The sequence below is a fragment of the Falco peregrinus genome, chromosome 11, assembly GCF_023634155.1.
Source record: "Falco peregrinus isolate bFalPer1 chromosome 11, bFalPer1.pri, whole genome shotgun sequence".
Taxonomy (NCBI): domain Eukaryota; kingdom Metazoa; phylum Chordata; class Aves; order Falconiformes; family Falconidae; genus Falco; species Falco peregrinus.
This window is the reverse complement of record NC_073731.1, coordinates 24,231,244-24,244,674: the sequence shown is the minus strand read 5'-3', so window position 1 is coordinate 24,244,674 and position 13,431 is coordinate 24,231,244. Positions and strand designations below refer to the sequence as shown.

Here is a 13,431-nt window from a genome sequence, read left to right as displayed (position 1 = left end):
CCTTTGCTTTTATAGTTCCTGCAGACCAGTACTGTCAGCGGGGTTGAGATTGGCCTCAAGCAGCACCCTCTGGGGCAGCCGGGACCCTTGTTGACAGCCCTAGAGTGACCGTCTTAGGTGTGAACACTCCATCTTACCAGGTGCAGACCCAGGGACTGAGACCTTGGTCTCCATCGGCTCTATGCATCCCTAGAGTGTCACAGAAACCCCAACCGACAATCCACTAAGGAAGAGGTTTTATACTGGTTTTGGCAGCATTCGTTTGACTGGGGGTTAGCAGTGTCCCAAGCAGAAAACCACAGGAACTGAATCTCATTTGCTAGGATTGAAATATAGCAACCAAGGCAGATCATCCTGTCTCACTGTTTTTATGTGTCCCTGAGTCTAAAGTCATTTTTAAAATGTGAGTGATGCAATTTCTTGCATCTTTCATTTAATATGCTGCTTGGTAAACAGTGTTTTAGATTAGTATATTTGTAATTTAAATGAAGACAATACATCAAGTCAAGTCAGAAAAGAAGGAAGAAGTTTAAGGAATGATTGATGCCTCTTTCAGCATTATGCCCTCTTCAAAAAGAAAGAAAAAAATAGGCATAAGGAGAGGGAAGAGGTGGGATTATTGAGGATCTAGTGGGGCAAGGGAGAAAGAGAGAAACTATTGTTCACGGGCGGAAATACACTATTTTTAAAACCACAGTCAGCTCTGATAGCTGAATCTGTTTTCTTCAAGCGCACTAATAAATTCTGCCTAATTCATTTTTTATTCTCTCTTGGGGTCTGCTTGCACATTTGCCTCAACAAAGGAAGCATCATGTTACTTCTTTTAAATAATTGATGGCTCTTGGTCCAAGCCAGCTTGAAGGAAATTCAAAAATAGGTACTGATTGAGTAAATACCCTGCCTCCCCTCCCTGCTCCCACCCGCCATCCCTTATTTATTTTTGCAGCCTAGGTGACTGGCAGTTGCCGATGATGTCATGGCAGCTTTGGGTACACCCAGCACTTAACAGCTCTGATTTCATTTATGTATTTATTTATATTTAAGAAAAGGAGAAGCTGTTAATTGTAAACTGTCTGATGGAGCTAAGAGCTCTTAATAAATCATCAGCAGCCTTGCGTCGTAACAGCCAGGGATGGACTTTTAAGAGGCTGTGGTTGGAACGGGTACCAAGAAAGGCACTGGGGAGACTGGCGTATATGTACTCTCCTCTTCACTGGGGAACGTGGTATGCTCAGGGTACCCATGGCTCAATGGTCTCCATCGCGTTGGTTGTTTGCAGGCTTTGTCATGCCACCTCTGACAGCAGCGTTGTTTCCATGGAGTAAGTCATTTTATGGGATAGCACGGATTTGCCAAAGCTCTGTGATGTCATTTTTAAAGACCCACCCTTTATGATTTCCCCTTCAAGTTATTCAAAACCAGAGTGGTCTCAACAACAAAGCCCAGCAATATTTTTTGAGCACTTTTCTCCTTTTTTAGCTAGTTTTGGATGGGCAGTATGGTCTTTTTCTGCTGTCTTTACAGCAAATATTGCCACAGTAAGAACATTGTTGGTGTAAAATACTGCATAGGAGAAGAGAGTGGAGGAGTTCACATCTAGTGAGTTTTGCATTCGTACCCTGATTTGCAGTCCACCTGGCTTCATGCCTCCCCAGTTTTCCTAGCAGTGAGTTAAAGGGCTGAAGAAAAGTTTGTGGAAGGTGGCTTCTGCATGAAATTGTTATCCCTTTTAGGTTTTCTTTGTAAGGTATACTGACGTTTTAGAATGTTACTTATGCAATGTTGCATAAGTGATGCTCATCTATAAAAGGGGCTGATGTCTGCAGGAAAAAAATGGGGAAGTTTGGTTGTTTTTTTTTTCTGAACAGGCAAGTCCTGCAGTTCATCTCAATAAATTATTTTCATGCATGAAACCAGCGCTCACCTAGTAAATAACATAAGGTCTTCTTGACCTTGCAGTGTTACGTGGGCATGCATGCCATTCAGCTGAACTACTCTAGTGTCCAATACCTTGGAGAAATTGTCAAGTATTTCCTCTGATGCCATGCTTGTGTCACCCACGCTCGCTCGGTGTTCCTTGCTGCCTGCTAACGGCGCTCAGGCCACGGAGCAGTTTGAGTGCCCACAGCCATAGCAGGATCAGGCAGGGCCTTTCCAGCTGGGAGAGCAGAGCACCATCAGGGGCATGTCCACATGAGTAGGTGCAGATGGACTGGAGCGGACTGAACGTGGTTTGGCTCTGGTCTGGAAGCCATAGAGCTATTTAATGTGATGCTGTCATCAGGCTTATACTCTTATTGTGTATTATTGGTAGTGTTAGATCTAGAAGCTCCAATATGAAGACTGATCTGCCGGGAGTATGCCATGTAATTTTTGCCCTCTTTTCCCTCCCATAAAGTGAGTATTGTCTCCAGTGAAGTAAGCATTGTCATGGCAGATAATCTGATTTACAAAGAAAGCTTTCTTTCAGAAATGGAGTGATGGAGCCAGTTCTGTATATTTCGCTTCTTCCCTTCCAGAAATGGACCTCTGGGATCTGTATTAAGGAAACTATAGCATTTAGGGGGGGCAACGTAGAGACGTGAGTTCATTGTTTCTGAGGCATTACAATCCAGGCAGCAAGAGGACGATGCAAGAATGAAGCTTGAAACAGTAGTATTAAAACACGCCTGCCAAAGCGAGGAATAAAATGGCATATTTGGGTTTCTACAGTGTCCTGTACTCTGAGTAGTTCCTCTGACCAGTGTGGTGCACATTGGTGCACAACAATGTGTAAGAGGTTTTTCAAGTGATTGTGAATGCATACACATTGTGATACAAGTGACTGCAGTATACGGAAGCTTTTCTTCTGTGTGGTGCAAAGTTTGGAAGCAGAATTTAGAGATTATTCAAGTTGTCTCTTTATCTGCCAAAAGAAGAGGTAAAAAATTAATTTTGTGATGAGAAGAGCTTAAAACCAGCACACTACCACACTTTGTGTGTTAATAGTCTTTTGCCGTAGAGGGAAATCAAAAACTTGCTGAAGGCATAGCATTCTAAGGTATATCTATTAGCGTGTGCTTAACTCTGTTGCCTGGGAGCTTTTATTAAATGCAATGGCCAGGAAAATTGACCTCACATTTTGTGGTTTTTTCTTTTGGGGTTTGATCCTAACTCGCATCACATACATGTATAAAGCTGACAATTTACTGATTTATCAATGAAAAAATGCTTAGTTGGGAAAAAGGGGAAAACCTTGCAATAACATCACAGCTTTGAAATACAAGCTGCATCAGAGGATATGACTGTGTTATTAGGTGTAATAGGGACCCTTCTATCCATGAACATAATGCCATATAACAAATATCATGAGACAAAATAAAACCAGTTTCTCTGATGGTTGGACTCTTTGGTTGTGAAATGCTATTGCAAGCATTCTGTTTAGGAAGAGAAGCTAAAAGCCTCTCGAGGGTATATAGAAAATGCTGATCTTGAATGTATAAATGGACATATTTTAATCCTTAAGTTATTAATTATTGCTCATGATTAATTGTAATTATTTTATTACTACTCCAAACCCTTGGGTCAAATTGCACACTGAAGTCGGTAAGAAATTTGCTGAAGAATCTCTTCATTTGGTACGTTATCATTATTATATTGAATATGGGACGTTATCAGTTGCGCTTAAGAGACCAACTGGTATCACACCATCAAATTACAGGATATATTTGGGTTGCAGGCGTAACTCCATTTCTTTCAGTGGCATCAGATATTACTGTAAATTTAATGCACAAAGGGAAGGGGAAATAATCCCTTCACCCACAAAGACATAAATTAGATGTTACCCCATACTAAAAAATGTAACCCTAAATGAAACTTAGATTCAGGGAAGTTCAGTGCATACAGTCAGTACATATGCTCTGTTCAAGGGAACGGGAAGTACTTTCAGATTAGTCTGTTTTATTGAGGATTTTCCAGTGGAAGAGCTTGGCACCCTCCTCCCTCTGGCCAGCCCTACCTTCCGAGTGCCTCTCTCTCTCCTCAAGTAACCAGAAGAATCTTTTTCTTTTGAACATCTAGCTTGTAATATACATAAAAGCAGAGTTTGCTTTGATCCTGACAGTGAAACGTTTATTTTTAAACTCGGCCTGGGCTGTTGTCCAGCAATGCTCTTTCCTTTGCATCATGCCCTGGGTTTCAGCTCCGCAGCCTGCCTGGGTGCAGCTGAACCTGCTGCAAGAGGGACCTGGCTTGATGGGTCCTGCTGAGCTCCCTCCCTCTCCCCCCCCATTCCTCCTTCTCCTCTGGTTTTGAAATTCAAATTGAATGCAATTTTCAGCTCATTTGAGCCAGAATATACTCTTGCTGAGCTTCAGTGGCTCTTAAATTCAAACTCGCAGGAGAAAACAGATATCATCTGTCACCGAGGGTGGGAAAGGGTGTCCTCCCCACATTTTATTCATGGGAGGCAGGGCTGCACTGACTAATTCCAGTCTTTCTGACTAATCACTCACTGGCAAACTAATCAGCTAATCGATGCAACTGGTTTCTTGTAGTTTGGTCTCTTTCTGCAGGGTTTTTTTTTAATTTCTCCAGCCTGTTTAGTGTTTATATTTAATGTCCTAGAAGTGTCCTAGCTGGAGTGCCTGCGTTCACATTTGACTGTAGCTGCTTGTCCCTGGTCTTGTCTTCATCACAGACTAATCACTTCAAAGAACTACAGATGAAAATGCCCCAAATTGGATAGCTGGCAGAGAAGAGGTGAGGGGAGAGAGATTTTTCAAAAGAAGCTTAAAAAAATGGAAAGGGACAAAGGGAAAAAAAAAGTGTTAATGCATTAGTTGTTATGTCAGCAGGTTTAGGACCGTGTACATCTATGGGGTACATACCATAGCTACTTACTCTGCCAAATCTGTTTCATATTAACACACGTACCGATATCTCATCAGTCACTTCATGGGAGGTGGTAGTCCTGCTTAAAAGTAGAGAAAATACAACTCCCTATTTTGCCTTACTGCTTTTTTGGTTGTTTGTGTTTGGCTTTTTTATATTCTTTATGAAATATAAAGACTCTTGCAAAGAGGGCCAGCTACTGCTTTTATTGCACTCCTTTACAAACCCCTCTTTCATTTGGTGAAAATAGCATTGGTTTGGAGATCGGCAAACTACTTTCAAAAGGAAATGTTGCAAGAAACAGCAATTTGGTAGGTGTAAGGGCAAAACTAAAGTACAGTCTGTGCTAGTAGAGAAAATAGGTTACTTAATCTAACAGCATGATAGCATTTTAATGCTGCTCTGAGCAACATCAGCTTGTTACTGGCAAAAATCCACAACCTGAATTTTTGTTGTAGCAAAATCTACATGCCGTAAAGGATGTCAGAAATAGATGGGACATCTGCAAATGGTGAGAACATACTAAAGTCAGACTGGAAATAATATCAAACAGCATCCTGGTCCCTCAATTGTTTTGTATGTTCTAGAGCCTTGATATATTTCTAAACCTGGCATGTGGTTGGAAATGGCAGTTCTGCAGCTTTCTTGGTGCCTGTTCTTTGTTCCTAATACCAGACAGGGGTTTGTGTAGACTTAGGGCCTGATCCTGTAAACAGTTTTGTATTTGGTATGCTAATGTCACCCAAACTGAAATTAAACTTTGTGACAATATTCAGTTGTCCCTTTGGGCACCTTAATTACTTCCAGGTTTATGTGCTGTAATCCCTAAAAAAATACTTTTTTGATGTGAGCTGAGTCAAAGCAGAGAGCTGGCCAGTCCACGATAGCCAGAGACAGATGCCTTGCACGGAAGCCAGCGCACTGTTATGGCAGAACTTCCGTTATTTTGTCTTAGAGGGTCACTGGCAAAAAGCAGGGGTGAGAAAAGAGGGCAGCCTTAGTGCCTGTTAGGAGTAGCCCAAGCTCACCTTTGGGACACAGGCAGTGGTTAGAGACCTGGATCCGGATCACGGTGGAGTTTAGAGAGGTGACAGGCACGTGGCTGCCAGGGTAGAAGGAATTGATTTCTGGTGGTCTTTATGGTTGTAAATGTTAGCCCTGATGTTTTTACAGTTTCTGAAGCAGGGGACTTTGGAATCTCTTTTTAAATTAGGCAATTAAATTCAGGTTAAGCCCTGTTTTAGGCACCTCGGTGCCTCTCTGAATCTTCCCCTTTGTCTCTAGCGGCTGTTAGACATTGACACTGACCTGCAAAGCTGGTACTACAAGTCTTTATAAAGAAATCTGATATTCCTATGGAAGTTATGATGATGTATGTAAATCAGCTGCCATATCCACACTGTCACCTCTTCGGCTGAAAAAGAAGGGCAAATCATTTCGTTGGTAGCTGCTGAAACCGTCAGCTGCACTGTCATTAATACCCTACCCTCTTTCCTGGAAACTCAATATGTCAGCTACCTGATGTACCCTTCCTCTTCCAAGAATACATCTCGCCATTCCTTCAAATTCTTCTTGAGCTAGGACCTCCCATCTGCCAGTTTATTGTTCTTCTTCTGGCCCATTAGTTTTGCTTCCCATTCTTTTTTCATAGCCTCATGTGTTTTTTATAGTTTTGTCATGTGCTAATGACCAGAGTGTCTGAGCTCCTTTCAGGAGTGTCTGTAGTGGTATGTCCAACTGCTATTATGCCTTTTTCTTTCCTCTTCTTGTGGGGAGCACAGTGCAGGGTAAAGCATTAGGTTTTGAGTTTTTTTATATTGCTGTGATATGTACACCTGCATCGTCACAACCCTGCTCACCCTCTGCCTATAAAGCATCCCCTGGCCTACCCTGTTTGGACTTTGGTGCTGGATCTGTTCCTCAGGGAGATTTGCCCAAATTTCTTTCAGTGGTCTCTGGGAAAAGACTGTCCATGTGGTATCACTTCTCTGGAACAGGTCCCTCTCTGTGGATGTCATTGCTGAACTTTCTTGTTCCACACCCTCTATCTGTCTTGCTGTTTAACTCTCATGGTCCCAGAGATCTTCCATCATCAGTCCGCTTACCTGTAATTTATCCTTCAGGGGCCACACGGCAGCTGAAGCACTTGCACAGAAACTTCATGCTGGAATTTGTATAATAGGAAGTATTTTGCTTCGCAGCAGTGCAAGAGTCGTGGAAATCCATGTGAAATAAGAAGTGCCTGCCTCCTTGCCTTGGTGGATCTCCTGGATCTCACCCCTCTCTGGCACTTGCCCGCCTTTCAGACCACAGCCATCTTCCTTGGTTTGTGTTTGGCCCATACACAAAGCTTTCTGTTGCAGAAGGAAGCAAAACTCTGGCTGATGTCAATGAACATTGGCATTGATGGGATTTTTACTTAAATTAAGTCTCTGCAACTCACCTTTTTGTTGTAGCAGATATTCCTGTACAACTATTAAAAAGCAGCAGTTCCACCTGTAGAGTTTTCCATGTGAGTAGACTCTTGTGCACCCAAGGAATCCTATTAGAGAGGAAGAAAAGACTGGATTGCAAGGCACAAAACTCCTAACATTGTTGTCCTGTCCTATAAAAAACACCTCGTGGTGTGTCTGTGTGAGTTTTGCATATATAGGTGTGTATGCATAAAGAGATACGCTTCATGATATCTCCTAAATAGCGGATTACTTGTTGCTATTTGGAGGTCACTGCCACTGGGTGACCTGCAATTCCTGCTTGATTATAACATGCTCCAAATTCAAATGAATAAATAACTGCCAACCAAACTGTGGGTGTTTGTGGTACTGAGCCTATAATCAGGTTTTTGCATTTTAATTTTGTATCTACTTTTAAGAATACATATGTTAATCTTCCTGATTGGTTGTTATTCTTCTTTATCATTCTATATATATTTTTTGTTTCTTTCTTTCTTTACGATGGTTTGAGAAATTTAGTAGTGTAGGATCAGAACCGTTCTCTTTGAAACTATCTTTAAAAGTGCTATTGACTTTAACAGGATTAGTGGTCATGTTAGGGAGCCTGAGAAAGTGGTCTTATGGCACACACAGCATCTGATTCCTACAAAACAAACCTGGTCAAGTCAACTCTTTCCCCAAGTCATGTTTTGTTCTGTCCTGGCACAAACTAGACTGGGACAACAAATTGTATCACCAAGGAGGCATGACATTAGTCTTGCGTATATTTTCACCAGCCTTTGTATTGCCATGGCAACAATAGTTTTAATTATGGAGAGCCAAAACGGTAACTTGTATATCAGATGGGGCTCAGTTTTCCCTGTGGACAAAACTCTGATTAGCCATTGGAGAAAAGCTTTGTGTCTTGGTTTTCCTCCCAGGCTGGATTTTATTCTGTGCATTAACAGACAGCTGCTGTGCTCACGGGGCGAACTTGGAGGGGCTGTGGCCGGCTGGAGGGCTGCTGGACGGTGACCCGGCAGGAGGTGAAGTGACCCTCCTGTCTCGGGGCAGCCTGGCACCGTGGTGGTTTGTGTGTTTAAGAACAGTTCTCTCACTAAAGGACCGCTCGTGGCTTCCCTTTAAACCGCTGGAGATCTGCATATTTGGAAAAGGCTGGTGTGAAGTGATGTCTAATAATCAGCCTTGACAGTCTTCAAGATTGTGCTTGGGGGACAAACAAGGAGCTCCTCTTCAGTAGTAGACATGAACATTTGCAAAGCAGATCCACATCCAGCTGTGACATGGGAAATATGTCTGCCTGGTAGGATGCAGGTCAGGAATGGCTTTCTTTGCAGTGGCAAGGATGGTATTTAAGTCACTTTTCCAAGATGGGGCATGTGAGGGCAGTGACCAAAAATATTTATATCACTCAGGGAATTCATACCAAGAGAGAAAAAAAATTGTTGATGCAAATTAGTGGTGGTTGGTTTTATATATATATATATATATATATATATGTTTGTAAATAATCAGTTCTGTGGACTTCTAATGCATTCATTTCCTATTTTGGATGAATGGTGGCCCTTGGTGCTTATGGTAAAGCTGCTTCTGGGTTTGTGAACTTCCTGGCAGTGTCTGAAGAGCAGAGAGGCTGGTGAGGAGGTGGAATGCCACATAACTTTGTCCGGATCTTCTCTGACACGCTGAGATTCCTAGCGTATGTTTTCGTGATTGCAGGTCTGAGACAGCATCGTCAGGAGTTTACGGCCAGAGATCATGAAATCACTGAGAATAAGAGTTGCACACTGTTAAATAGAAATTCAATTATTCAAATGTGGTTTCAGAATGCAGGGGGCTCAGCAAGCATGTAGGCTAATATTTAGACTTGCTGAATCTCTAATCTCACTCCTTACAGATTTGTAACAGCTTTTTTTACAACAAAAAACCATGAGCAGGTATTTCACTGGTAATTGTACTGTTGATTCACCTATACTTTTTGAAATTTAAGAAGTCTTGCCTCTAAGATTGTGATTTTGGAATTTGAGATCATAAACTAAGCCCTCTTATGAAAGAAAGTAAGAAGTTTGCTGCTGTTTAATAAGATTTTATGGTAAGTATGGCAACGGTAAGTCTGTCAGTCCCAGCTTTGCTGCACATGTGTAGCTCTGTGCTTTGAGACCCTTGAAATGTCTGTTTTTAGGACATCAGCAGGGGGCTAATGAAAAGGCTTTGTTGATTTTAACGAATTGCAAGCCACTGTAGCCAAAATAAATATAATCTGCTTTTTGGATTAGTTGTCACACATGATTTTACCTACTAACAGTGATTAAAGAACCCTGGTGGACCAGAAGCATAGCTGCTCTCTGGTGACTGTTGCTAAAATAGCAATAAACAGAAGTAAATAAAGACAGGGCATTAGTTATCTTTAATAAACAGTGACACTGCATATAATGTTGGGGGGAGACTTCAGAAACCTGCGTCGTGTACAGCAGTGTCACTCTTCGTGGCGCAGAGAGTAGTGGTCATGTCGGATGTCTGGAAATGATGGCATCACCAAGCTGCTTTCCTTGCGTGAGGGGGCTGCCGACCCACCCAGACACCTCGTGAAAACCTTCGTCACTCAGCAGTTTTCATCCAGCCGCAGACATCAGAACAAAGTTGAAAATGTCCAAAACAGGAAAATGAAGGGAGCGTTAATTGCTTATGTAATTATGCAACCTCCGAGCCACCGTTACTCCATCCAGTTAATGAATGGAAGGCCAGCGCTTGTCTCTCTTATCTTAGTCTTTGTAAACTGATAAAAAGAATTACTTGCCCCTGCTGACATCTTTTATCCCTGATGTTTTCCCAGTAATCAAGGGTGGGTGTGTTTCCTGATCCCCTTCACGTTTGTTGTGAAAGGCAACAATTATAGTTGATGGTATTGTACTACTCCTTTGGACTCACTGTTGCTTTTAATCAGTGGATAGAAGAAACAAAACAAACGAAAGCATGTTCTCTCTTCTGCGAGGGAGTTACTGCTGCAGTACTGAATGTTGGGATCGATTTTAGGCTCTGTCTTAGGGGGAGAAACACCTTACTGAGAGTGGCAGGGAATGGAGGAGTTTCCCTCCATGAAAAGTCAGGGCTTTTGAAATTAAAAAAATGAAGGCATAGCAAAACAGGAGAAATATTACTTTAAGGAAAAATAGGGAGAGGGTCTGAGCTTCCTAATAAATCTTCAACTTGTATTCATCTGTCCCTAATTGTATAACCCTGGAAGGCACATGGCACTGTTCTGCAAGGAGTTTATCTTTTACATGACAGCTAAAAAACTTCAAATTAATCAAGAAAACATCCTCAGGCTTTTTTAGAATTGTATAACTCCTTTTTGATGTATGGAATTAGATTCTTTTTTGGTGTTTTTGGTGAAGTTGTGCAGCAGTTACAATGCACTTCTAGCTTTACAGTCTATGGAAAAAATATTTTGATACCCTGCTCAGGAAGGGAGTAAGACCCACCAAGGACCCATCCTTCTCTTGGCTGGCAGTCATTAGGAGTTTGGAGTCTTGCCCGATGGTGTAATTCAAATCTTGACTGCATATCTTATTGGTTAAAAATAGGAGCCAACTCCAGCTCATCAGTTTTGCTAAGAAACTATTGATTGTGATTAGCAAGCTTAAAAATAATTACCTTGTGTGTTCATTGCTATCTTTGGACATAGTCTCATATTCCTACTGTTATAGAAAGTATTGAGCAGCACAATAGGGCAATTTGATGACTAAGGTGTTACACTGCGTTGGTGGGAGAAGGGTATTGAGCACTTCTTAATTGTTCCATCTCCTGGTCATTAAACAAACACACAACACCTAGACAGGGGAGAAAACCCACTGGCCCTACTGAAGGGTACAAAACGAGCTATCCACCCCTACCATGTTCCCGTGGCAGGACAGATATCCAGGCCTTCCCAGTTTCAATCATCACTCTCTCCACTCAGCTCTTCTTCAGCAGGAGCCACAAGCCCACCCAGCACCACAGGTGCTGCACCCTGGGGAGGCGTGAACAGCTGATTTGCTTAGACCTTTGCTTTAACTCCTGATTTAAAAGCCTGATGGTGCTGGTTCATACTTGGTAGCAAGTTGACCCTGAATGGCTGACTCAGGTGATACCTGTAAGCCTGCCTGCCTCTCTGGAAGCTGTTGTTCATGTAGCAGGAACGGTTGCAGCAAGCAGCTGAATTGTTGTTACTTACAGCACTGCGCATTCAAGTGAACCAGCGTCTACTTCAGTCTGTTGGAGCCTGGGCTGCCTGCTGAGCGTGTGAGAAGAGCTACCTATACCTGTCAGGCTGCTAATGCAGGTCAGTAGCCACTTCAGGGGGCCACCTTCCCCAGGCTTTAACTCTTGAGCACCCTTAGAAAAGCTGGTTTCTTGCCATGCTGCTCCTCTCTGTTGAGAGAGCCTGGGAAGAATAACTTTTCCATTTGAGTTTGGTGTCAGAAGTTGGATGATGAGAACACTGTTGTGTGATGCTATGTCTGTAGGATTTCCCCACCTTGTTTTGTAGCTTTTGTATCCCCCTATGAATACATTGGTAATTTCAAATCCTAACACTCCGTGATGCCTAGTTTGTTTTGCATTTTCAATTTGTATTTCTCCCAGAGTTTTACTGTTGTACTGGTTTGGTGCGTATCAGGGTTACCCTCAGCGGGCACTTGATGTGCTGGTGGGGACGTGTGTGATAACATGGGGTAAAATACAAATTATACAGGTGTTTTGCAACCATGGGTGCTTGCTGTGGGGTTGTGTGTATCGAGCAAGTCTCGTTTGCGCAACCAGCTAGTGACCTGGGGGCCGGGTGCAGGCAAACTCTTGAGGCCACTTGCAAGTCATGTGAAACTGTGTGTGTGTGTGCGCAGGAGAGGGATTTGTCCCAGTTTTTTGTCTGGTAATGGTAGCTTTTGAAATTGAGAGTCAGAATTCACTAGGGAGGGGGAAATCACTTACTAAGGTGTTTGCTTGTGCAATGGACTTCATGCCAGCACAGGTGGGAGAGGCAAGCGCTGGGTCGCACCAGGGCTGCTGCGCCTCATGTGGATTTGGGGTTTTGCATTGCTTCAGGAGCACAGGAAAATGAAATGCAAGGCTTCAGTATGGTAGCAAGGGAAACTGTGGGCCTGTTTGCTTTCTGTTGCACTGTGCTCTGTGTCAGAGCAGGAGATGCAGATGGACTGCAGCTGCAGCTCTGAGAAAGCCGAGCTGGAGCAGGAGCCCTGTGGGGGTGGCTGAGGAGCCACAGTGAACCTGGTGGGAAGGTGCAGCTCTTCCTCTCGCTGCCATGCAAGGGACGTTGCGACAGCCCTGGAGAAGGTCTGGGCTGTGTGGATAGACAGCAGGTGATGGCACTGGAAAGAAAAAAACCAAAACTTCATTGACAGGAGTTTCTGACAGCAGCTTTATGCACTGAAGGTATTGTCATATGCTTTTTAAGACTAAGTGACTCTAAACCTGTATACTGCAGTAATTTCTTTATAAATATCTGTGTAAACTCTCAATAGATTCATACACATAAGCTATATATTTCTAAACAATTTGCTGCAAAAATACTCGGGCTGACTGAGAAAAGTATTATTGGCGGAGCTATTTTTTTTTCCCCTCTGTATTGAAAAGGGCTTAGGCTTGAGCCCTTAAATTCAGCATCCTGTATTAGCATGATTCCAGGACTTGCAATGATTTATATAAGAGCTTGAAACATTTTAAAAATATATTTTTCATGTTTAAACACAAATGATAGAACTCTAAAATTTGATCTATTGGGCTATACCAGAGCTAGACGTGAATGTTGTTTCGCTTTCCTGTGGTTTGAGTACCTGTTCTTTCACCCAGGAGACTGCAACATATTTTTTCGTGTCTGGCTGTCTTGGTCTCAGATACTTATGTGCCTGCAACTACTGCAGTTTCTGATTGTTTCACAACACTTCTGGGAGAATATTATTACCTTAAACGTATCGCTGGCTCATGAATACTGAGTGCCTTTCTTTAGCACAGATGAACTTTGACAAGGCTTTTGGCACTTTGTGGGAGGAAGGGTGTGATTTGGAGGAAGTTTACTAACAAATGTAACAAGAGCAATGGCATATTTTGC

At 42.6% G+C, this 13,431-nt stretch overlaps 1 protein-coding gene across 25 annotated transcripts in view; it reads left to right on the top strand.

The window, feature by feature from the left end:
- ESRRG (estrogen related receptor gamma) overlaps window positions 1-13,431 on the top strand; it is a 406,664-nt gene that overhangs the window by 103,767 nt on the left and 289,466 nt on the right. For 3 of the 25 annotated variants that reach the window (XM_027788552.2, XM_027788551.2, XM_055816295.1), the window contains exon 1: window positions 12,251-12,755. The exons of 20 other annotated variants lie outside the window; for them this stretch is intronic. Coding sequence is in view for 1 of the 5 variants with exons in the window: in XM_055816292.1 (XP_055672267.1) it covers window positions 11,641-11,646 (6 nt within the window). In the remaining 4 variants the exon portion in view is untranslated. Of the gene's footprint in view, window positions 1-11,623; window positions 11,647-12,250; window positions 12,756-13,431 lie in introns of those variants that run through there. 2 more of the 25 variants (XM_055816302.1, XM_055816292.1) reach the window with 2 other exon arrangements.